This window comes from Haliotis rubra, unplaced genomic scaffold (assembly GCF_003918875.1).
Source record: "Haliotis rubra isolate DU_JTF1 unplaced genomic scaffold, ASM391887v1 Scf1284, whole genome shotgun sequence".
NCBI lineage: Eukaryota > Metazoa > Mollusca > Gastropoda > Lepetellida > Haliotidae > Haliotis > Haliotis rubra.
Window position 1 is genome coordinate 180,478 of NW_025765208.1, and position 26,641 is coordinate 207,118.

The 26,641-nt window shown below is 44.2% G+C and overlaps 2 protein-coding genes and 2 long non-coding RNA genes across 8 annotated transcripts in view; 2 read left to right on the top strand and 2 right to left on the bottom strand.

The window, feature by feature from the left end:
- LOC124266863 overlaps positions 1-26,641 on the bottom strand; it is an 80,454-nt gene that overhangs the window by 51,226 nt on the left and 2,587 nt on the right. The window lies entirely within an intron of this gene.
- Positions 1-26,641, top strand: part of LOC124266866 — an 85,425-nt gene that overhangs the window by 49,272 nt on the left and 9,512 nt on the right. The window contains exon 3 of the long non-coding RNA XR_006895880.1: positions 11,860-11,864. This is a non-coding gene — a long non-coding RNA (uncharacterized LOC124266866). The remainder of the gene's footprint in view (positions 1-11,859; positions 11,865-26,641) is intronic.
- On the bottom strand, positions 17,577-18,905 carry LOC124266867. 2 transcript variants are annotated; one of them, XR_006895882.1, is made up of 3 exons: positions 18,791-18,905; positions 18,112-18,123; positions 17,577-17,631 (listed from the first exon to the last, which is right to left on the bottom strand). It is a non-coding gene; the product is annotated as an uncharacterized LOC124266867 (long non-coding RNA). The 2 variants fall into 2 exon arrangements; XR_006895881.1 differs by lacking the exon at positions 17,577-17,631 and adding an exon at positions 17,761-17,789.
- On the top strand, positions 20,236-25,422 carry LOC124266862. Of its 2 annotated transcripts, XR_006895877.1 has the most exons (4): positions 20,236-20,304; positions 23,818-23,944; positions 24,096-24,434; positions 24,767-25,036. XR_006895877.1 is itself a non-coding variant. In XM_046701671.1 (3 exons), exons 1-3 carry the CDS (start codon positions 20,256-20,258, stop codon positions 25,141-25,143), a joined length of 765 nt encoding a protein of 254 aa, XP_046557627.1. In that variant the 5' UTR covers positions 20,237-20,255; the 3' UTR covers positions 25,144-25,422. The 2 variants fall into 2 exon arrangements, 1 of the variants encoding a protein (XP_046557627.1); XM_046701671.1 differs by lacking the exon at positions 23,818-23,944 and having other exon boundaries at positions 20,237-20,304; positions 24,767-25,422.

The following is a 26,641-nucleotide window of genomic DNA, read 5'->3' on the forward strand; positions in this document are numbered from 1 at the left end:
CTTACTTGAAAGGGCTATAATTGTGCAGGCACTGGACTGTTAATCCTAATCAACTTAAAGCCAATTAAAGTGCAGGCAAAAAGAGAATCCACCGCTCACCGTGGGTATATATATATATACATATATATATTGAAATAATATACTTTTACACATGTATGTTATATGAACATGAACATATGTTATATATGTTATACATATTTAAATACATGCAAACATACACACAATAGTTTATATTACAAAAATGTATATTTATATACAATATTTCTTATATAGAAAGTTACCATATTAAACAAAATGTACATTGATAATTACAATGTTTAACATTTGTACGATGTGAATGTACATACACGGAGTTGCTGGATAATATAATGCACAATTATTATTGAAATGTAAATTGAAGCTGATTATCTGCACTTGACACTACGTTGTTTTATCGATGTCTAACACATCTTCATTCATATGATTTCTGCTGACTTTAGTTTCGAAAGGGTGTATGTAAAGTGGTTGAATATTTATCATTTTATATGTATACCATTAATGCTGTATCCGAAATTCCCTGATCGCTAAATCAGTCCTTACGCTTGGAATTTTGAAGAAATGATACTGTGGACCTATTTTGGATGGACACATCATCCCGTTTAAAATATGCTACACATCGAGAAAACGGAAATATCACTCGATTGTTATGTAGATGAATAAAGTGTCAACAACGGGAAACGGCACTGTGACGTCACAGCCCGATAACCATATGTATACGCGCAGGTTGTGGGATCAGTACAGTTATTTGGTGCTTTTAGATAACAAAAATGACTGATGACTTTTTCTTGGGTGTAAATAAGTATACTCTTTATGCACATTTAACATCTGGTAAGAAGTTTATATTCAATATATATCCCTTAAAGTAATAAGGGTTAAGGAAATCTGTTAATCCTTTTGTCCCATTTTAGCCTTGGCTTGAATAATCTTATCCGATATTTGTAATAAACATCATGAATTTGATCATTGCCTGACGTGGAAAAATTCATAGAGAAATACGTCACTGGGTTCATATCCGTATAAACGGTGACTAGAAATGTCTGTTCTGCTGGAGTGTGTAATTCATATCCCACAACACGCTGACACTAAGTGCTTGGTGGCATCTGACCGTGACGTTTTGGAAATCCAACTACTAATTTAGATCCAGCTCAGCCGTATTTACTTGATTTGGAAGCCATGGACATGACAGGTTTGTGCATCGCGCTGCTCTTCCTTGCTGTTAAGGGTAAGCAGAAATTTTAGTGATTATTGACTAGTGAATGAAGTGAATGAAGTAGAACTGTGATATATCGGAACGGTCTGACAACCTGTGTAAAGATTAGTCTTCATGCTTTGTTAGTGACCGAGATTTGTAGCTCTTTGACCGTTCATAAACACATTCTTATGAGACAAAAGGAATCGTACAATCGACTATTTCAGCAAGAGTGTCTTGAAATATTTTCTATAATGTCGATTAAAGTTACATTCGTAACTGTATGTGGGATCCCATCACATTCAGGCCGTAACCCTTGTGTGTTGCCAACGGATTCCACAGCAGTAAGCGGAGTAGTATATACAATGATAGTCCTGGACCAAGTCCAACAAAAGCCTCTGCAAAGCCTTATTTCCCAAATAAGGCTTTTGTCGGGCCCTTAGCTCTTGCTACCATTGTATCTACTACTTTTGAGCCCCCGTTGATTTCCCGACCGCGAATATACCTATAAAAAGTTGAGACACCAGCGGGATACGAACTCCACACGCAAACTATAATAGGCCTCGCCACTCAACCGGCTGAGCTACCGGGGACTTAACTGACGTATCTCGGTTTAACGGGTCTATCCTGGGATTGCATCATCCAAAGCTGGGCTCCGTCTATAATACCTCCGAGTGCCTCTATGTCACGTTGACCTCGATGAAACAGTTTAACGTGAATCACCTATGATCTCTTTGGTGTTTGTAATAAAGGCTTGCCGGGCTTTTTGTACCCCCTGTTCTATGTACTTTTTTTTCTCGTCCTCGCTGATAGCAGACTTACGAGACTTGGATCGAATCTCTTGTTTCATTTTGTTATATTTTGTGAGTTCAGAGAGGATTGAACGAAACTCCTCCTCTGAGATCTTACTGTCAGTGACTTACCGTGTTCAGCTTTGCTTCGGCCAGAACCCTGATCTCATCGTGTTTCATTGCCTTACGATGCAGTCTGCGTGATGCAAACTTAAGCACCAACCCTAACACCCCTGCCACCCCAGCTGTTATTTCAATGCCTAGAACTATAGGTGCAGCCACGATGGTAGCTAACAACCCAACACCTGCCGCCCCTAGTCCCATGCTGGTTGCCATAAGGGCAGTATCAGTCGCATCCACGGCATTGAAAGCTCTATGGTACTTCTTATATAGTGCTTTCCGCGTGTCGTGGTCTTGTTCTAGTTGGTGTTTTACATCACATAACTGTCTCAAGCGGAACCCGTCTACGGTTTCCAGGGTCTTCGCAACTTCCTCTACGACTGGGTATAGCCCCATCCTGTGTGCATATAATATATCTTACCAGATATTTTTTAATTGGGCTTTTGTTAATAGTCGGTCAACGTACTTGAGGCTAAAAAGGTTTAGATTCGGGTGTACGAAGATACGGGAAACGCTAATAGGCCACTTTTGGGCTATACTAACCCCCGACAGGTCTATCGAGGGGGGCAGTAATCTCCCTTGGTCCCCCAATTGTATGAGGATACGGCAACGTATGGGGCCTAATACGCCAGCCCAATGTACTGTCACCCCAGGTAAAAGGCGCAGGCCTGACCCATTAGCAGTGTTCTTTAGCAGGACTTCTATGATGAGTGTGGAGCCTGGTTCTATAAATAATTCGGTACCGGACCTCAACTCTGTCTCCACGGGTGAAATTAACAGGTTGCCCGGGTATTGTGGTGTTGGGGTAATTAGCACCTCTCCATGAGTTGGAATGACAGATGTGAGGGTGAAGCCGGTGTTCCTAATCTCGGAGATAGTATTATTTTGTTTCAAGGAGATATAAGGTGAGGTGAGGGTTAAGTTGATCAACCATTCAGGCTCTTTAAAATCTGATAACGACACCCGCCTATACACGTTGTCTTTCAAGTGCAGGATGTATAAGGTGTCTTCCTCACCAGGTTGATCAAACCCCTCCGTGTCCCTAGGTCGTTTAGCGTAGCACTGGGCCGATGTCTAGTCATTGCTATAATACTATTACGATATAGTTTCCAACTGGTTTTCTGATAATAGTTCAGGGGTGCACTTCACCCCCATGAAGTGTATGTTGTCGGGTAGGAAGATCTTGGTTAGTGATATCGTGTCTTCCACGATCACGGTGACGCCCTGCACACTGGTTTTGGAGTCGACACCCACCCGCACGTAAACGGTGCAAACGTGATGCTGGTGTCATTTAGCCCACCAGAGTTTGATCCCCTTCACGATTTCGACATCATCCCGCAATGGTTCCCCTAGGTAGACTTTGATGATCAGAGTGGCGTTATCCGGTAGGCTCGTCAGGATGTTGACCACGCCTTCGAATTCAGATACCAACTGCAATGTCACGTCTTGCACTCCCGGTTTACTCGATAGCATGTGGGCTGCCATACTGGCGACTGGGCTGATGATTACGCTACGCCTCTGAGCCGGGACGTAAGCCACCAGCAGTGTTCCGTTGTTCACGACTTTGTTTAGGTAGTTGTCTCTGTTCTCCGTGAACACGTAGGGGGAGCCGAGCTTTATATTGAGAAACCAGTCTCCTTTAGCGGGTAACAACACCCACTTGTCATCGTCGGTGAAGACGAGGGAATACTGCTTATTTTTGGTGATGGTCGTCACGCTGCTCTCAACATCGTCTAAGTCGAACAGTTTGCCTCCGAACGATGGGTATATTATCCATTTATCATCACCGGTGTTGACTAGGGTGTACCGAGTGTTGACGGCCGCTGTTGAGGTATCTACTATATCACTTAGGTTGTTAGTACCACCGATGGAGGGGACTTCAACGCCTTTGTAAATGTTGTTTTTCAGTTGCAAGGCGTACAATTTACCATCTACTCCGGGGTCGTCGAATCCGCGTGTGTCCCCGAGGTCGGAGATCCCCACATTGATGCATTTTTTCAACTTCGTTCCGGGGCCTTGTGCGCTGGTCATTTTGTGTGCAGCGTTATGCTGAGGTATCCTATATTCACGGGATTATGATTTATATCTAACACCGATATTATCAGCTCAGGGATGTTGCCCTGGGTTAACCTCTTATACTGCCGCGGTGAAAACGACTCGGTTCTACCGTCATTGTATTTCTCCGTTTTCACCGGTACTGCTCTCAGTATCGTGGAAGGGTGCCCACCTTGAATGTTGTCCGTTGTGCTCACCTGGCCGAGATGAATGCACAGCTCTCGGTACGGTACTAGGTCGGGTAACTTCGTGCCTGTGATGGTAGTTGCTGGTTTTATCTCGTCAGGCGGCATACCTAGTGTCCTCGCCAATGGTCGACCGAGTCTCAAGGAGTTTCTTCCGCTGTTGATTAACACCACTGTGCCGTTTGAGTCGTTCATCTTGAGTTTGGCTCCAAGGGGTGAGCACACGCTGTAGTAGCCGTCAGTTATCTGGCTGCGAGTTCCACTGACGAACAGCTTATTGTTGCTGGTGTTGATGTTAGTCCATCGCGGTAGGTAGGTGATATCGCACAGTGCGACTTCGAGTTGACCCGACGTGTTGTCGATCACGTGCGTCAGCTGAACGGCCTCGCCGCTCGTTATTCCTGGAAGTGTTAGGTGCATGTTAGAGTATATATGCTCATTATATAATTGTTTTAAAATGTACTCCCAAGGAGTGTCTTACCCTAAACTAGACATAGATTTCCCCCCACATGAAGATTGTGGTCGCTGATGGGATGTTTTTCGACACCCAGTTTATAGATGTGTTCGGCCGGTATAAGCTTTCTGTGACTAACGTCAAGGCAGTCCACGCTTGGTTCAACAACCCGATGCAGTTCTGGCAGAATCAACTCAACTTCGCCGTGTGGTGCGCTACAACGGGTTGTGGTGTGGCATTGACCGACACTCGGCGTGGACAGCTGAGTCAGTCTGTGTTTATGTTTCACGTGTACTACCAGGTCAGACGTATCCTCAAAGAGATCAGCGACCCGCTCCCACAGGACAAGGCGTGGGACACAGTAAACAACCAGTACGATAGACGGGCCTACGAACGTATTTGTAACGAATTCGAACTAAACCCGAAGACGGATTGGCGTTTGCCGGGGCCCAACCACGGGTTGGGTATTCCATATAATGGGGGGGCGACCCGTGAAAGAAGTCAGTGATGATTTACTGAAACGAGATGTACTACGCCAGGACTTTGCTTTGTTGAGTAATGAATGGAGGGATGACCGTATGAACTTTAAAGGTGGTGTTGCTTTCACCGTCCAGAAAGTGGAGCAGTCAACGGCAGACAGTTGGAAAATGTTCATGCTGGACCCGTCGAAAGGGTTTACTCGTGCCGGTGTCACCAGGTTGAACGACTCGATTCGAACGTACGTGTGGGCGCTGTTGGGTGCGCAGACGCAAACGCGTTCCAACATCCTCAGTAAGGGGACTGCTTACGACGCTCAGAAACAGCTCGTTGTTAATGTTGAGGATGCTATCAATTCTCCAGTTGATCTCCCGAGTGCCATCAAACGCTACCAAGACGTGTTGGAATACGCCAGGTCGAAAGTCGACTACGTCTTCGACGTGGGACTGTACATGGCTCCAAGCGATATGCAACTGAGGGTAAAAAAAGTGGTGGGCTACAACAACGAAATAGTCATAGCCACGGCGGACCCAAAGTTGGGTCGAAAGGCCGCGCTGGGTGAAAGGCTTGAATACGAGCTCACGTTTAACGACTACAGCAAAGTAGTGCGTACGCGGAACGGTGATGAGGCCAGTTACGCCATAGACAACATCTCTCTGGAGTTCGACATGGTCACTAGCCCAGAGCTGGCCAGGCAGGTTCGAAGCCAGTACTCTGGGAAGGTGGCCATCCTGTACAATCGCATACTGAGGCATAGATCTGTCGTGCGGGATAAGAGCGACACTGTGTGGAACATAAACCTAAACGTGCCGGCGCGATCGATGAAAGGCATCCTGGTCGTCCCCGTGGAGGATTATGAGCCGTTCCGAAGGGACAGCGAGAAGTTTTTCAACCCCAAGATTGAAAAGGTGGAAGTGACCATCGAGGGCGTGCCCAACCAGCTGTTCAGTCATGGTATGAAGGCATACCAGCAGTGGGATGAGATAAAAAAGCTACCGGCTATCAAACAACACCCATACATAACCAAAGACCTGGACCTATCCGCCGTGCAGATCGGTGAATACCTGACCACCAAGTACGCGCTATGGTTGGACATGCGATCCACGGATGACGATAAACTGCACGGTAGCGGTCGCCGCATAGACAACGGCAGCGAAGGGGATAACCATCCCGATCACCAAGAAGGCTCAACCCGCGGGCAAGTTGAAATTATATCTGTACGTGATTATGGAGGCGCAACTTAATATAGACAATGGGAGATTCGTGCAAGCCATCTACTGATGGCGGCAGGCCACTGCCTACTGATTTGCCCCGCGACCCACACTGAGCCATAGTGTGCGGGCAGACAGGCTGTGGGAAGACTGTTTTCGTGTTGGATATGTTGGAGGGGTACTACAGGGATGTGTTCGACAACATCGTTATCATGTGCCCTACTCTGCAAATGAATAAAACGTACACGGAAAGACCTTGGGTGATGACGGACCCGGACGTACACAGAGTCGACCCGGGGACACGTCTGCAGGACTGGTTGAAAGCTTATCACGGGAAATTTAAAGGGGAGTCGACGCTGTTCATACTGGACGACTGCAGCGCTAATCGTGAGATAACAAAAAAGAGAGACATGCTATCGTACCTGGCCTTCTCCGGCCGGCACGCAAAGCACAGCGTCTGGGTACTAACGCAGAAGTTCAACTCGGTGTTGAAAGACCTCAGGGAGCAGACGCGATGGGTGGCCTTATTTCACTGCAAGGACAGGGATTCGTTCGAGGAGTGTTTGAGAGAGAACGATGTGATGAGCAAATTAGAACGGGAACGTGTAAACAAACAGCTCGCTGAAACTAAACACGCTAAGCTCGTGCTCAAGACCGACCAACCCGTGGCCTATAGGGTGTTTTAGCTTAGCAAATGCTTAGCAAAGCTTAGCAAATGCTTAGCAAAGCTTAGCAAATGCTTAGCAAAGCTTAGCAAATGCTTAGCAAATGCTTAGCAAAGCTTAGCAATGCTTAGCAAATGCTTCGTCAGTGTTATAGTTATGCAACTTAACCTTCATTTCTCTGTGTTTCTTCTATACCGTATATTATATAGTTAAAACTAAAACTTGCTTGTTACATTATAAGATGGAGTGTGATGAACTGCTCGAACAACTGTTGGTGCCACAATCACCACAGGTGAGTGACGACAAGCCAGAGAGACTGGTGGCGTTGGCTGTCGGTGGCAAAGCCAAACATTACTTTGGAGACTGCACTCCCGATAAAATTCATAAAATGTCAGCCGAAGAAATCGATAAGCTGTACGCTAGATACGAGTCTAGACTCGGGGCAGAGATGACGAAAACTATAGATATACACTGGTATAGCGTCGTACTTTCTTCCCATCCCCCAGGAACGCCGACTTTACCTGTGAGAAGACCTTGAGAAAGACCCTTTTATTGAACACACCTTGAGCTCTATCAGCTGCGTGCTGTACCACAAATACGGTATGTTGTTAGCCCCGGTGACGGCGGCGATTATGACGGCAAAGCATTGCCAATTTAAGGAGGGGAAAAATAATAATAATAGTATAGATGGATACTGCACAGGAGACCACCAGGGAGGAGACCCCCACTTTGGGGAAACCCCAACTGGAGGTGAACCCTCCCGAGGTGAACCCACCCCAACCCTACGAGTAGCTGCCGGTAAAAAGGTGGTGTAACCAACATAAAAGTATCACGGTGAACCCGAATCGACTCTTGTTGGTTGCAGGCGTAACTGCTGCCGTGGCTATCTCATGGTTATATAACAAACAACCTCCCAGGGAGAAACCCCCGCAATTAGAGGTCAACCCACATATCATGCAATAAAATATATATTTTTATATCATATACATAATGTCTGAGGGGAAAACGTTCGTCAACGACGCATACCACGCCACCGTGGTCGCCAGTCTAGCCGTAGGGTACGCTCGGTTGACCAAAATGGTGCTTAAACAACCGACTATCAAGCTAGATTTCAACCTGCAGGATATGGGTATGCTCATAATGAACCTTGGTATGGCGATGGCCACAAAGGACATCCTAGTAAAACAAGGGATACTACCTGAAAATATTATGAAGTAAATATAGGATGGCTACGATCGCCATGATGGTCGGTGGGGCGTTAGTAAATGCCCTGGCATTTTCCGGGAGTAATTTCCTCTTCTCGAAACTACGAGAGTCACACGCGGCTGAGATACAAGCAGAGCGTAAGAGGCACGACCTTGCTATTGAGAAATTACAATCGGCACAATCCGAGTACGCGAAAAAACGTGTTCAGAGGATCGATTACATTAACGAACAACTCAGGCGTGAGAACCATGCCGTTAAAACATTCCACGATGTCGACGACGCAGCGAGAGAATACTACCTACTAACAGGTAAACAGCTGGAACCACTCAATAAACCCACACTCGCTCAGTACTACACACCATCCAAGGGGCAAATGGACCGTGAACTGGTCTTCATCGCGCTGGGTATAGCAGCGACTGCGTTGGTTGCAAAACAATTAGACTAAGTACTCATATAAGTACGCTAAAGATGAGACCTGCTCCGTACCGATGCGAATACATACTTATGGGGAAGAAAGAAGCCTGTGGTAGGAGATGCAGGACTGAGGGGTACTGTTGTTTCCACATGGGAAGCCCTAACTACACGTGTTCTGTGTGTGGTATAGGGGTTAAAGGGCACTACTGCCTATGCAAAGCTCACGGAGCAAACGTAGTCAGACATCATCTCATCTACGAGAATAAAAAGGCCTACATAAAAGAACGTAGGCGACTTCTCAGGATAAGTCCCCAATTAGAGACTGTGAACACCTAGGTATAACTATGTTTGTGGAAATTGAGCCCAGGGAAAGTTGCCTGAGAAGCTGGCAGATGGATGTGGGGAAAAGTATAGATATCAGTGTCCTCAAACCCATGATTGTTAGCGAACTATATAAGGGGTGCTCGTTTACAATCATGGTGAAAGTAGGGTTTGATGTGCCGTGGGCTGGGCACACTTGGAATTACTTTGATGGGGGGGCGAGTAGATGTGCATGGGGAGATAGATATACTTGTTGACGACTCGTTGCAAGTAATACAAAACACCCTACTATGCTGCGCATGTTCCGGGTGGGTCGAGGGAATAATCGATAAGGTGTATCTAGATATTTACTAAAGCGCCTCACTATATTTTTATCAAGGTTGGAGGAGTTACCTCCCTTGCCGGCGGTCCAATTAGAGATTGATATACCTAGGTGTGTACGCAACTATGACTACTATTCGTGAGCTCAAGCAGATCGCCAGGCACCGTGGTGTAATTGGTTATTCTCGAATGACCAAACCAGCATTGTTGAGATTACTTAACATACAAGCCCCTCCTACGGTAAAACAATTAAAAGTCCAAGCAAAAGAGCTTGGGTTCACGGGTTATTCCCACCTGGGGAGAGCCGGGTTAGTCGCATTGTTATCACATGACCCCGTAGCAAAACCTCCCACTGTAAAACAATTAAAAGCCGAGGTACGCAATTTGGGGTTAGGCGGATATTCCCGTATGAGGAAACCACAGCTTGTAGAACTATTACGGCAGAATAGAGCTATTGACCTACAGTTCATACCCACTGAGCGCGCTGTAGGCAACTATTTGAGAGGCTGGCGCATGCATGTTGATAGGAACATAGACATCACAGATATCAAGCCTCTGATAGCTGATAAAGTCAACCAGGAACTAAACAATCTGGGAAGTATAAAGTTTCAGATCACAGTGAAAATGTCACTCGATAAGCAGGCGGGGGGCTGGGGTCACTGAGTACGTTCAGCCTTACTTCCGAGGTAAACAAGAAATCGTCACGCATACAGAGACCATAGACGCATCAATCGATACCAGTTTTCAGCAGATACGAGAATACCTAGAACGCTACACACACATGGGGTCCGGGTGGGTTGTTGATAAAATCGATAATGTCTATCTAGACATAGCTAACTACGTGCCGTTCAGAGGCGGGTCATACCTAGACTTGCCCCCCCTACTATAAGAAAAAACATGCCATGGTCAACGTCAAGAATAGAGGAGACGATTGCCTGAGGGTAGCTATCAGGGCAGACTTGTATCCAGTTGACACTCATTCAGACAGGCTTTCTAGCTATCCCCAAGACGATGGGCTCAACTGGGATGGTATAGATGAACCAACCCCCATATCCCAGATCACCAAAGTAGAAAAACAGAATAATATAGCCATAAACGTCTTTGGGCACGAAGGTAACACAACAATAGTGCACAGGGTCAGCCCAGTGTTGGGGGAGGAGGGTCGCCACGTTACCAATATATTCATGACCCAGCGAGGTGAAAAGTATCACTACATGCGGATAAAACATCTCAGCAGGCTGTTGCACGACCAGTCGAAACACGTTGGTAAAAAAACACTTTTGTGTGCGATGCCTGCACGGTTTCAGCCGAGCTGATTTATTAGAATCCCACCGGGAGGATTGCCAAGGTGTGGGGCAGACGGCCATACGAGTTGACATGCCTAAGGAAGGTGACAATATCCTAAAATTCGACAACCACAAGAACCAAATGTCTGTGCCTTATATCATCTATACGCCGACTTTGAAGCCTTGGTCAAACCAGTTGAGGTTGCCGGGGTACCCCACAGGCGAGAGAGCTTCACACAGAAAACACAAGAGCATGAGGCCTGTGGGTTTGGATACGTTGTCGTCCGTTGTGATGGGAAAACGAAAGCTCCGGTAGTGTACAGGGGTCCCGACGCGGCTGAAAAGTTTCTAAAGTGTTTGCAGGAGGAAGAAAAAATTATTAGGAATGCACTGTATACAGTCGCTCCCATGCGTATGACCAAAGCCGACCGGCTAGCTCACGCCTGTAGCACTAACTGCCACGTGTGTGACTCACCACTGAACGGTGATTCGGTGAGAGATCACTGCCACGTCACCGGTAAGTATAGAGGCGCCGCTCACAGCGCGTGTAACCTCAAGCTTAGAATCAACCCCAAGACAATAAACATCCCCGTGGTCTTTCACAACTTGAGAGGGTACGACTCTCACTTGATCATGCAGGCCATCGCGAGGGTTGACGGCAACCTGACGTGCATCCCCAACAACATGGAGAGATACATCTCCTTCAGCTTGAATGGCCTGAGGTTCATCGACTCGGTTCAGTTCCTCCTGTCGTCACTCGACAGTCTTGTCAAGGCCAACGATACCTTCCCCATCACCGATCGATACACCGACGCCGAGACTAGACCCCTGCTGATGAGGAAGGGTGTGTACCCCTATGAGTACATGGATGGCTGGGCCAAGTTCGCCGAGACCAGACTACCCCCCCATCAGAGAATTTTACAGCAACCTGACCGACTCGGCAATATCCCAAGACGATTACTCGCACGCTATTAACGTATGGAATAAACTGGGCTGTAAGAATCTGGGTGACTATCACGACCTGTACTTGAGGACAGATGTACTGCTGTTAGCCGACGTGTTTGAGACGTTTAGGCGGACATGTTTCAAGCAGTATAAACTCGACCCCGCATGGTACTACACCAGCCCAGGTCTGTCGTGGGATGCCTTGCTGAAAAAGACCGGAGTTAAGTTGGAATTGCTCACAGATTACGACATGCACCTATTCATTGAGAAAGGCTTGCGAGGTGGGATTTCCATGGCAACCAAACGATACGCGAAAGCAAATAATCAATACGTGAAGGGCTACGACCCGAGCAAGCCAACCAATCATATTCTCTACCTCGACGCCAACAACCTGTACGGTTGGGCCATGAGCCAGTATCTACCCACAGGGGGATTCGAATGGGCATCGCACGAGGTCGATGTTATGAGCATCGCGGACGATTCGAACAAAGGTTATATCCTCGAGGTTGACTTGGAATACCCCAAGGCATTACACACATCACACAACAGCTACCCCCTGGCCCCCGAACGTATGAGGGTTAACCCAGACTGGATGTCTGAGTACCAACATAACTTGTTAGGTGGGCGGGTGGCAGACGTTGAAAAACTCGTGCCCAACTTAATGAATAAGACCAAGTACATCGTTCACTATCGCAACCTACAGCTGTACCTGTCGTTGGGTATGAGGCTGACCAAAATACACAGGGTGCTCGTGTTCAACCAGAGCCCCTGGATGGAACCATACATCAGAATGAACACAGACCTCCGAAAGCTTGCCACCAGTGACTTTGAGAAAAATCTCTACAAGCTCATGAACAACTCGGTGTTTGGTAAGACTATGGAGAACCTGAGGAAACGCGTGACCGTGAAGCTGGTTCGGTCGAATGAGGAAGACAAGCTCAGGAGACTGATAGCCAGTCCGGCATTCAACCGTAGCAAGATATTCACCGACGACCTGGTTGCCCTACACATGAAGAAAAGCCACATAAAATTCAACCGGCCTGTTTACGTGGGGATGAGCATCCTCGATTTATCCAAACACCTGATGTACGACTTTTACTACAACGAGCTGAAGAAACAGTACGACGACAGGTGTGAAGTGCTGTACACTGACACGGATTCCCTGCTGATGGAGATTCGAACCGAGGACGTGTACGAGGACATGAAAAACGCCTCGATTTGTATGACACCAGTGACTACCCCAAGGACCATGCCATACACAGCACGGTAAATAAAAAGGTCCTAGGTAAGATGAAGGACGAGTGTGCTGGCACGCCCATAGCCGAGTACATAGGTTTGAGGCCTAAGATGTACTCCATCCTGAAGGCCGACAATGGTGAGATCCGGAAGGCGAAGGGTGTTAAGAAGTACGTGGTGAAACAACACATCAAACACGCCAGATTCAAGGAAGCCCTGTTCAAGACCCGTACCTTTAGACATAAAATGAACACGCTTAGAAGTGATGGGCATAGGATATACGGACTGACTATAAACAAGACGTCCCTGTCGCCGATGGACACTAAACGTTGGATAGCTATTGATGGGATAAACACGTACGCGTACGGGCATGAGAAAATTGAACCAAGAACATAGGTGTATATAGGTGACATGTCACGGAACCAAAGAAAGTTTGAGGCTATTTACTACAGCCCGCGTGGGTACTGGAAAGGAGTTAGCGCCGTACATAAGCTGGCTAAAATGGCGCGAGTACCCCCGGAGGAGGCCAAAGCGTGGCTTGAAAAACAAGCCCTGTGGCAGATCTATTTACCGGCACCACGCTACGTACCTAGAAGGAAGTTCGGTATTAACATACCCAATAGCTTTCACCAGGCCGACCTCCTGTTCCTACCCCATGACAAGAGGTACAAGTATGCCCTGACCGTTGTGGACGTTGCCAGTCGCTACAAGGAAGCCGAACCCTTAACCACGAAAGATTCGGCCCAGGTAGCCCGCGGATTCGAACGCATATACAAACGCAGTCCGCTGACGTGGCCAACAGAGCTGCAAGTTGACCCCGGGCAGGAGTTCATGGGTGTCGTGTCACAACTGCTGGATAAACACGATACAAAGGTCAGGCGTGGCATGGCCGGAGCCCATCGCAGCCAAGCCATAGTTGAGAGATTCAATAGGACTTTGGCTGAGCGCTTATTCGGACATCAGTATGCGAGAGAGATGGCCAACCCTGGGAAGCGATCGACTCAATGGGTCGCGCGGCTACCTAAGGTGGTGTCGACAATCAACCATGAAGCCACCCGTCTCACCAGCAAGAAACCGGCAGACACTATCAAACTAAAATCAATAGTAGCAGAGTCGGCTGCTCCATTGCGTGGGAAGGAGAAACAGATACCAGATAGGGCACTAGTGAGGCACCTATACCAGCCGGGGGAGCCGTAAGCGAGCCACCGATCCTATATGGTCAGTCAAAACTTACAACATAGATAAAGTAGACATCAAAGCCGACGAGCCGAACTTGTACTACTTGAGAGATGGGCCAGGGAGAGGGCTCGTTAGAGAGGAATTATTGATCATACCGTACGACACAATGTTACCTCCTGCCAACGTGGCACAGCGGCACAATAGTGCCACGAGTGGGCGGGAAATCAACGGGGGCTCAAAAGTAGTAGATACAATGGTAGCAAGAGCTAAGGGCCCGACAAAAGCCTTATTTGGGAAATAAGGCTTTGCAGAGGCTTTTGTTGGACTTGGTCCAGGACTATCATTGTATATACTACTAGCGGAGCAGTGGGATAGCCTAGTGGTTAAAGCGTTCGCTCGTCACGCCGCAGGCCCGGATTCGATTCCCCACATGGGTACAGTTGTGTGAAGCACATTTCTGGTGTCTCCCACCGTGATATATATTACTAGGATATTGCTACAACCCAACTCACTCACTCACGGCAAAAAACGTATTGCCGTATGTCGAGTGGTCGTACTCTTGGTTTCTGTTTCTGTGGTGGGTTTCTGTGGTGGATGTGCTGTTATGCCATCGCTATATCGCCCTGAAAAACGTGCTTCTTCCATTACATTCATGTACCGGTGCACACACAATATATAGATTACAAGGTGGACACAGGCTCGTCAGGCAACGTTAAACTGGAACGACAGAGATTCTATATGAGGCGGTAGACGGGATCGAGGTCAGGCTCGCTGAGTTAGTTTACGTATGTCAGCTTGTCCTTATTGTGCAGCAGGGGCGGATCCAGAGGGGTGATGAGAGGGTGCGCACTCGTACTCATGATATTAATCACTGGGTTGCCTGCTGCAAACTTGATTACTTACAAGCCCCGTCATTATACCTGGAATATTTCTGTGTGCGACGTAAAACAACATTGCCAAACTAACAAACAACAGACGGTTACAGATTTGTGACAGCAACCTCCACTAGCAGACAGCGTCAGGTACATTTGAAAAGCGTAATGTACATTTGTACAGCGTAATGTACATTTGTACAGCGTCAGGTACATTTGTACAGCGTATTGTACATTTGTACAGCGTAATGTACATTTGTACAGCGTCAGGTACATTTGTACAGCGTCAGGTACATTTGTACAGCGTAATGTACATTTGTACAGCGTAATGTACATTTGTACAGCGTAATTTACATTTGTACAGCGTCAGGTACATTTGTACAGCGTAATGTACATTTGTACAGCGTCAGGTACATTTGTACAGCGTAATGTACATTTGTACAGCGTCAGGTACATTTGCATAGCGTCAGGTACATTTGTACAGCGTAATGTACATTTGTACAGCGTCAGGTACATTTGTACAGCGTCAGGTACATTTGTACAGCGTAATGTACATTTGTACAGCGTAATGTACATTTGTACAGCGTCCGGTATAATTATACAGCGTAATGTACATTTGTACAGCGTAATGTACATTTGCACAGCGTCAGGTACATTTGTACAGCGTCAGGTACATTTGTACAGCGTCGGGTACATTTGTACAGCGTAATGTACATTTGTACAGCGTCAGGTACATTTGTACAGCGTAATGTACATTTGTACAGCGTAATGTACATTTGTACAGCGTCAGGTACATTTGTACAGCGTAATGTACATTTGTACAGCGTAATGTACATTTGTACAGCGTAATGTACATTTGTACAGCGTAATTTACATTTGTACAGCGTCAGGTACATTTGTACAGCGTAATGTACATTTGTACAGCGTCAGGTACATTTGTACAGCGTAATGTACATTTGTACAGCGTCAGGTACATTTGTATAGCGTCAGGTACATTTGTACAGCGTAATGTACATTTGTACAGCGTCAGGTACATTTGTACAGCGTCAGGTACATTTGTACAGCGTAATGTACATTTGTACAGCGTAATGTACATTTGTACAGCGTCCGGTATAATTGTACAGCGTAATGTACATTTGTACAGCGTAATGTACATTTGTACAGCGTCAGGTACATTTGTACAGCGTCAGGTACATTTGTACAGCGTCGGGTACATTTGTACAGCGTAATGTACATTTGTACAGCGTCAGGTACATTTGTACAGCGTATTGTACATTTGTACAGCGTCAGGTACATTTGTACAGCGTCAGGTACATTTGTACAGCGTCGGGTACATTTGTACAGCGTCAGGTACATTTGTACAGCGTCATGTACATTTGTACAGCGTCAGGTACATTTGTACAGCGTCGGGTACATTTGTACAGCGTCAGGTACATTTGTACAGCGTCAGGTACATTTGTACAGCGTATTGTACATTTTACAACGTAATTGTACATTTTACAACGTAATTGTACATTTGTACAGCGTAATGTACATTTGTACAGCGTAATGTACATTTGTACAGCGTAATGTACATTTGTACAGCGTCAGGTACATTTGTACAGCGTCAGGTACATTTGTACAGCGTCAGGTACATTTGCACAGCGTCAGGTACATTTGGACAGCGTCAGGTACATTTGCACAGCGTCAGGTACATTTGTACAGCGTATTGTACATTTGTACAGCGTCAGGTACATCTGTACAGCGTCAGGTACATTTGTACAGCGTCAGGTATATTTGTACAGCGTCGGGTACATTTGTACAGCGTCGGGTACATTTGTTCAGCGTCGGGTACATTTGTACAGCGTCGGGTACATTTGTACAGCGTAATGTACATTTGTATAGCGTATTGTACATTTGTACAGCGTATTGTACATTTGTACAACGTAATGTACATTTGTACAGCGTCAGGTACATTTGTACAGCGTCGGGTACATTTGTACAGCGTCGGGTACATTTGTACAGCGTCGGGTACATTTGTACAGCGTAATGTACATGTGTACAGTGTCAGGTACATTTGTACAGCGTCAGGTACATTTGTACAGCGTATTGTAAATTTGTACAGCTTCAGGTACATTTGTACAGCGTATTGTACATTTGTACAGCGTAATGTACATTTGTACAGCGTCAGGTACATTTGTACAGCGTCAGGTACATTTGTACAGCGTCAGGTACATTTGTACAGCGTATTGTACATTTGTACAGCGTAATGTACATTTGTACAGCGTCAGGTACATTTGTACAGCGTCGGGTACATTTGTACTGCTCATTTTTTGTGTATAACATTTTGCAATCAACAGCCATCATAACATGTCATGTGTACAAGTATCACACCTGCCTGTCTGTGTAATTATAATGTGACAGAGACCGAACTCGGGCCATAAATCAATGCGTTTTGTTTATGGTGTATAGCCTGATAGGTGTTAAGTTCAAATTGCATGTGGTCAGTGATCGAAGTTGTGTATTGAATATTGTCATTAGCAGAGGGGCAGGCAGATACAGGTGATCGTAGCTCCTATACCTTAACATAGACTTACGACTGACGTAGCGCTAAGGTGATCGTAACCCATTACTTAGACATAGACTTACGACTGCCATAGCGCTAAGGTGATCGTAACTCCCATACCTTAACATAGACTTACGACTGCCATAGCGTTAAGGTGATCGTAACTCCTATACCTTAACATAGACTTACGACTGACGTAGCGCTAAGGTGATCGTAACCCATAACTTAGACATAGACCAACGACTGCCATAGCGCTAAGGTGATCGTAACTCCCATACCTTAACATAGACTTACGACTGACGCTGCCATAGCGCTAAGGTGATCGTAACTTACATACCTTAACATAGACTTACGACTGCCATAGCGCAAAGGTGATCGTAACTCCCATACCTTAACATAGTCGTACGATTGACGTAGCGCAAAGGTGATCGTAACCCATAACTTAGACATAGACCTACGACTGCCATAGCGCTAAGGTGATCGTAGCACCCATACCTTAACATAGACTTACGACTGCCATAGCGTTAAGGTGATCGTAACTCCTATACCTTAACATAGACTTACGACTGACGTAGCGCTAAGGTGATCGCAACCCATAACTTAGACATAGACCTACGACTGCCATAGCGCTGAGGTGATCGTATCTCCTATACCTTAACATAGACTTACAACTGCCATAGCGAAAGGTGATCGTAACTCCCATACCTTAAAGGTCACATGCAACCAAATAATCAAACATAATTAAAACACAATTATCACTTATTCATGACATATAATATACATTGCTGATTATGAAAAAACATATAAACGAAATTATAAGCGTACAATCGCAAATCAAAAGTGCAATATGTTGTACCTGGGTTTACTTCCCAAGAAACGAAGCAGCCGGGATACCGAACCCAGTCAGAGCGGGTGGGTGTGCACTCAAGTGTAACGGCTGGTTTATTTGCCGATGCCCTCACGGCTCATTGTGTGTGTATATATAGAGATGTTGGGTTTTGAAAATACATGCTCATTTTTTGTGTATAACATTTTGCAATCAACAGCCATCATAACATGTCATGTGTACAAGTATCACACCTGCCTGTCTGTGTAATTATAATGTGACAGAGACCGAACTCGGGCCATAAATCAATGCGTTTTGTTTATGGTGTATAGCCTGATAGGTGCTAAGTTCAAATTGCATGTGGTCAGTGATCGAAGTTGTGTATTGAATATTGTCATTAGCAGACGGGCAGGCAGATACAGGTGATCGTAACTCCTATACCTTAATATAGACTTACGACTGACGTAGCGCTAAGGTGATCGTAACTCATAACTTAGACATAGACTTACGTCTGCCATAGCGCTGAGGTGATCGTAACTCCTATACCTTAACATAGACTTGCTCCACGGCTGTACTGAAGGCTGAGCCCGGGGATGTATAGCAATTCTATCCTTCAAAGAGGCAAGTCTAGACAGTACAGTAACGACGCTCGTTGTTTTTACTTTTTTCTAGAATGAAATTATTAATCATTACTTCAGAGACTTGTGCAAGTCTAACAATTAACGATTAATGATAGGTATATTTTGACGTTTCCACATTTGAGAGTGAATGAATGAGTGTGTAACAATATTCAAGAGTCATTCTATATCTTCAGTTTCTGCGGAATCCTTCACAGCCGAGCAAGATTCAAACATTACTCTGAGTTGTCCAGTCAAGGAGCCACTTGAGATAATTAATGTCATTCAGCCAGATGGTTTTAATGGCCTACATTGCAAGTCCTACAACAGTTGTTCCGACAGCCTCCATGTCTTTGAAAGACACCTCACCAACGCAAGCATCCTAGTGTTTACTATACCTTCTGTGCAACTAAAGCACGAGGGAAACTGGACCTGCAGGAACAATGGTGTGGATATGGAAGTGTTTCGACTCAATGTGAATGTAAGGACTACAACCTTACCCCCTGCTACTACAGGGACGACATCTACTTCAGGTCAGAAGAACTTGCAGTCGAGGTTATTGCAGATTATTGTTCTTCAACTTGTTTGTTCGCACATAAAGGATGGAAGGTGACGGAAAGAGACAGAACCAAATTTTGTAAAAATATTTTGTACATATATGAATACGGGTACATGTAAATGAATATATTATGGCTCGGGTGTGAACACATGGAGTATACTTTGTAAACACAAAAGCGACAAAGCCGTGACTGTAGTAAAATGGAACGGTAATCTGGACAGTCGTTCTGTTGTGTGTGGAAATTGCCAGTTTTCTATAATGACGTCAAGGATGCGTGAACGGTAATCCCGACAGTGGTAATTCTGATGATTTGAAACTCTCCAGTCCAGATTAACCAGGTTCTGTTGTGTGTGTAAATTGCCAATTTACAATACTGGCGTGAAGGATGCGTGAACGGTAATCCCGACAGTCGTAATTCCGATGATTTGAAACGCTTCAGTCAAGATAAACCAGGTTCTGTTGTGTGTGAAATTTTGCCAGTTTACAAATAATGGCGTCATGGATGTGTATTTCACATAGGCGGATCCAGAGGGGGAGAGTTAGGGGTGCGCACCCGCCTTTTGTCCTGAAAGTTTATTAAATGACCAATTGAAATTCTCGAGAAAATGGGTGGAAATGAACTGTGCGCACCCCTTTCTGTTCTGTCTGTTCTGCTTGAGTGTGTAATTCATGGGCATGACGTTTTGGAAATCCCACTCTTAATTTAGATCCAGCTCAGCCGTATTTACTTGATTTGGAAGCCATGGACATGACAGGTTTGTGCATCGCGCTGCTCTTCCTTGCTGTTAAGGGTAAGCAGAAATTTTAGTGATTATTGACTAGTGAATGAAGTGAATGAAGTAGAACTGTGATATATCGGAACGGTCTGACAACCTGTGTAAAGATTATTCTTCGTGCTTTGTTAGTGACCGAGATTTGTAGCTCTTTGACCGTTCATAAACACATTCTTATGAGACAAAAGGAATCGTACAATCGACTATTTCAGCAAGAGTGTCTTGAAATATTTTCGATAATGTCGATTAAAGTTACATTCGTAACTGTATGTGGGATCCCATCACATTCAGGCTGTAACCCTTGTGTGTTGCCAACGGATTCCACAGCAGTAAGCAGTGGGATAGCCCAGTGGTTAAAGCGTTCGCTCGTCACGCCGCAGGCCCGGATTCGATTCCCCACATGGGTACAGTTGTGTGAAGCACATTTCTGGTGTCTCCACCGTGAAATATATATTACTAGGATATTGCTACAACCCAACTCACTCACTCACGGCAAAAAACGTATTGCCGTATGTCGAGTGGTCGTACACTTGGTTTTTGTTTCTGTGGTTGCTGTGCTGTTATGCCATCGCTATATCGCCCTGAAAAACGTGCTTCTTCCATTACATTCATGTACCGGTGCACACACAATATATAGATATACAAGGTGGACACAGGCTCGTCACGCAACGTTAAACTGGAACGACAGAGATTCTATATGAGGCGGTAGACGGGATCGAGGTCAGGCTCGCTGAGTTAGTTTACGCATGTCAGCTTGTCCTTATTGTGCAGCAGGGGCGGATCCAGAGGGGTGCTGAGAGGGTGCGCACTCGTACTCATGATATTAATCACTGGGTTGCCTGCTACAAACTTGATTACTTACAAACCCCCGTCATTATACCTGCTATTTCTGTATGTACGTAAAACAAAATTGCCAAACTAACAAACAACAGACGGTTATTGTGACAGCAGCCTCAGGTACATTTGTACAGCGTCAGGTACATTTGTACAGCGTCATGTACATTTGTACAGCGTAAGGTACATTTGTACAGCGTAATGTCGATTTGTACAGCGTAATGTACATTTGTACAGAGTCAGGTACATTTGTACAGCGTAATGTACATTTGTACAGCGTAATATACATTTATACAGCGTCAGGTACATTTGTACAGCGTCAGGTACATTTTATTTGTACAGCGTATTGGTACATTTGTACAGCGTATTGTACATTTGTACAGCGTAATGTACATTTGTACAGCGTAATGTACATTTGTACAGAGTCAGGTACATTTGTACAGCGTATTGTACATTTGTACAGCGTCAGGTACATTTGTACAGCGTAATGTACATTTGTACAGCGTAATGTACATTTGTACAGCGTATTGTACATTTGTACAGCGTAATGTACATTTGTACAGCGTCATGTATATTTGTATTTATACAGCGTCAGGTACATTTGTACAGCGTAATGTACATTTGTACAGCGTAATGTACATTTGTACAGCGTAGTGTACATTTGTACAGCGTCAGGTACATTTGTACAGCATAAAGCAGGTACATTTGTACAGCGTATTGTACATTTGTACAGCGTCAGGGTACATTTATACAGCGTCAGGTACATTTGTACAGCGTATTGTACATTTGTACAGCGTATTGTACATTTATGTACAGCGAAATGTACATTTGTACAGCGTAATGTACATTTTACAGCGTCAGGTACATTTGTACAGCGTCAGGTACATTTGTACAGCGTATTTACATTTGCGTAATGTACATTTGTACAGCGTCAGGTACATTTGTACAGCGTCAGGTACATTTGTACAGCGTAATGTACATTTGTACAACGTAATGTACATTTTAATACAGCGTCAGGTACATTTGTACAGCGTAATGTACATTTGTACAGCGTCAGGTACATTTATGTACAGCGTCAGGTCAGGTACATTTGTACAGCGTAATGTACATTTGTACAGCGTCAGGTACATTTGTACAGCGTATTTTTGTAAAGCGTCAGGTACATTTGTACAGCGTCAGGTACATTTGTACAGCGTAATGTACATTTGTACAGTGTAATGTACATTTGTACAGCGTAATGTACATTTGTAAAGCGTAAAGCGTCAGTACATTTGTACAGCGTCAGGTACATTTGTACAGCGTCAGGTACATTTGTACAGCGTAATGTACATTTGTACAGCGTAATGTACATTTGTACAGCGTAATGTACATTTGTACAGCGTCAGGTACATTTGTACAGCGTAATGTACATTTGTACAGCGTAATGTACATTTGGTACAGCGTATTACATAAATTGTACATTTGTACAGCGTCAGGTACATTTGTACAGCGTAATGTACATTTTGTACAGCGTATTGTACATTTTGTACAGCGTCAGGTACATTTGTACAGCGAATTGTACATTTGTACAGCGCATTGTACATTTGTACTGCGTAATATACTTTGTACAGCGTCGTGTACATTTGTACAACGTCAAGTACATTTGTACAGCGTATTGTACATTTGCACAGCGTATTGTACATTTGTACAGCGTAATGTACATTTGTACAGCGTCAGGTACATTTGTACAGCGTATTGTACATTTGCACACCGTATTGTACATTTGCACATTATTGTACATTTGTACAGCGTAATGTACATTTGTACAGCGTAATGTACATTTGTACAGCGTCAGGTACATTTGTACAGCGTCAGGTACATTTGTACAGCGTCAGGTACATTTGTACAGCGTAATGTACATTTGTACATCGTCAGGTACATTTGTACAGCGTAATGTACATTTGTACAGCGTGGGGTACATTTGTACAGCGTAATGTACATTTGTACATCGTCAGATTACATTTGTACAGCGTACAGAGTAATGTACATTTGTACAGCGTCAGGTACTTTTGTACAGCGCATTGTACATTTGTACTGCGTAATATACTTTGTACAGCGTCGAGTACATTTGTACAACGTCTAGTACATTTGTACAGCATATTGTACATTTGCACAGCGTATTGTACATTTGTACAGCGTAATGTACATTTGTACAGCGTAATGTACATTTGTACAGCGTCAGGTACATTTGTACAGCGTATTGTACATTTGCACACCGTATTGTACATTTGCACATTATTGTACATTTGTACAGCGTAATGTACATTTGTACAGCGTAATGTACATTTGTACAGCGTCAGGTACATTTGTACAGCGTCAGGTACATTTGTACAGCGTCAGGTACATTTGTACAGCGTAATGTACATTTGTACATCGTCAGGTACATTTGTACAGCGTAATGTACATTTGTACAGCGTGGGGTACATTTGTACAGCGTAATGTACATTTGTACAGCGTCGGGTACATTTGTACAGCGTAATGTACATTTGTACAGCGTCAGGTACATTTGTACAGCGTCGGGTACATTTGTACAGCGTATCGTACTGCTATCGTACTACTCTAACGGTAATCAAATCAATTTTTTCTCAAAATACAAATATGTCATGGTCCCTTTATGTGAGACAATCTTGATTTACTTTCTTTTTTGTAATATTCCAGGAAATCCAAAGCGGCATACACCCAAAAAGGGCTTCGGTGTCGTTCCATAGGTTGAATCGATCGTAGTCCTTCGACTTCGCGAGCGAAAGTTATAACCACTGTCCCACCCTGCCGTCCTAACTAATAGGTAGAAATTATCTAATTCAGCTTTACAAATGTAAAGTCAATTTTGAGGATTGTTGGAAACATCTTCTGTTAACAGAAAGGGTACATATTTTATCCATGATAACGTTTATATAAATGCAATATTGAATTGTTTATTTGCATTCATCGTACAGGTGCAGTCACATATCCTACCCTTCACGTAGATGGTGAAGCTCATCTTGGACAACCAACATCTTTACGCTGCACCTGTGACTGGCCAATAACTTTGAGAGATCCTGAAGGCACAGCCGTCCTGCAGTGTATATCGACAAGCAACTGCCTAAGTAATAGGCCAGGGTATATATCTTTGGATAGAGATAAAAGTGAGGGAGGGACGTATGTAGCAGTCATAAATGAAACAAGGACAGGAGATGAAGGAGAATGGAGATGTCAGTGTGGCAACCAAGAGGCAAAGGCCACGCTACGTATACAGCGCACGACATCCATGGATCTGACTACTCCAGAACCCAAAAGTACGTGGATTTATCTCATTTCACATTTACGGACATTCACGCTTCAGAGTCAGTGTGTCAAGAGCGAACATGGGTCATAAATATTCTTTACTCTTTTAACTGTTTTGTATTAATATTTCTATCAACACAATTTCGAATGTTAATGTAGATGAATGTAGATGGAAAGAATTGGCTTAAAGGTTGCAAAAAATGTACCAATTAAGTAAAAAGACACAATTTACAGAAAAGGTATGGGACTTGTATGGAGTTCACTAAAGATAACTGTTATAAGTGTAGATAGTCCATTGTTATAAAGTAATAGTGATCAGTTTACGTATGCTTCCTCACTTCAGGGGCACCTGCTTATCCTACTCTAAAAGTTGATGACAGTCCAATCCTTGGACAACCAACATCTTTACGCTGCACCTGTGACTGGCCAATAACTTTGAGAGATCCTGAAGGCACAGCCGTCCTGCAGTGTATATCGACAAGCAACTGCCTAAGTAATAGGCCAGGGTATATATCTTTGGATAGAGATAAAAGTGAGGGAGGGACGTATGTAGCAGTCATAAATGAAACAAGGACAGGAGATGAAGGAGAATGGAGATGTCAGTGTGGCAACCAAGAAGCAAAGGCCACGCTACAAATTACTTATTCCAATTCTTGCTTTTGCTTTTACCCAAGTTTCCGATTACTAATATTCGTACTTCTATTAGTCTGTCTGACCTGAATTCAACAAGACAGGAAATATGACAGGATTACATTGGACTGGACCAAATCCAGAATGTCTAAGTTTATTACCGAACATGTTCCAGTAACATGCCTGATAAAAGAAAAGAATAAAGTAAGATCTTTTGGCTACAGAACGTTTCTACTCACCATACACCCTACAGCTATCTATGTCCTGCTTTTTCATTTCTTAAATTTATCGATTACGGCTCTATCGTATATGGTGGGGCCTGTAAAAGCAACCTCAAACTACTTGATTCTATCCATCACCAGGGTCTAAGACTTTGTCTTGGGTCTTTCAGAACCTCTCCCATTGACAGTCTCTACGTTGAGGCCAATGAACCATCTTTAAAACTTCGCCGTATCAAATTGTCCCTACAATATATCACAAAGTTATATTCTAATGAATCCAATCCTGCTCACACTTGCGTTTTTAATCCTCTTATTCCCTATTCAAAGACATCCCAAACGTAAACAATATATAATATTTTCTGACTCTCTTTCTTGCCTTCAGGCTATTAAAAATCTCTCTTGCAAACATCCACTTTTAATTGAAATAATTGAATTATATAATGATCTTGCTACTGGCCAATGTGACATCGTCTTCTGTTGGTTACCCAGCCACATTGGTATTTCTGGGAACACAATGGCTGATCTTGCTGCCAAGGCAGCACTCAACAAATCTGTGACACCACTTCTTATTCCATATTCTGATTATAAAGCTGGCATTAGAACTTAAATAAGTGATCTGATGCAGAAGAAGTGGGATAACCAAGTAGGTATTAATAAACTACATGAAATAAAACCTGATATTGGTTACACCTACTTGGGTTGTCAGTCCAGATTTGAAGAGGTCATCATACGACGATGTCATATTGGCCACACAAGATATACTCATGAGTACCTATTGAAAGGTGAGGATCCTCCGTTTTGTATCCCTTGTGATGAAAGAATCACGGTCAAGCATGTCCTGCTTGACTGTGTTGAATATTCCATCACAAGGGATAAGTATTTTAATGTCAAAACAGTGAAGGATCTTTTTTATAATGTTAATTATCATTTAATAGTTGAATTTTTACAAGAATTAGATTTGTTAACTGATTTGTAAATAGAAAAATATTTTATTATTGGTAATTTAAATCAGTCACTGAGATTGTTAGTGGCTGTATCCTCAAAGGGGGTTGAAGTAGCGTAAAATTATTGTCCTCCTGAGAGGGTACGTAAGTCCCCAAAACTTTCAAAGTAAATATAGGCTTGCCACGTTTTTAATTGTAGAATATGTGTGCTTTTAATTTATGGCTAGATTTCTCTTCTGTCGCCAATGGCTGAAGGGATGGTGTAAATCCAGCTAGGGTCCATGCAGGTAGCAAAGGTAATGTAAGTCCCGATGGGCCTTAGTATGGTGATCTACCTTCAGTTGTTGGCGATCTATAGCCCATTTTTGCATTGTATTGTCTTCTTTAATTGGAATGTTTTAGCTTTGTTCGCTAGTTCTTTAT

Excerpts from the sequence above, each read along its gene's own strand:
- LOC124266862 (XM_046701671.1), top strand. The coding sequence starts at position 20,256 with ATGGACATGACAGGTTTGTGCATCGCGCTGCTCTTCCTTGCTGTTAAG. Across the intron at positions 20,305-24,095 it reads GCTCTTCCTTGCTGTTAAGG|GTGCAGTCACATATCCTACC; the intron begins GTAAGCAGAAAT and ends TTCATCGTACAG. Across the intron at positions 24,435-24,766 it reads GACTACTCCAGAACCCAAAA|GGGCACCTGCTTATCCTACT; the intron begins GTACGTGGATTT and ends TCCTCACTTCAG.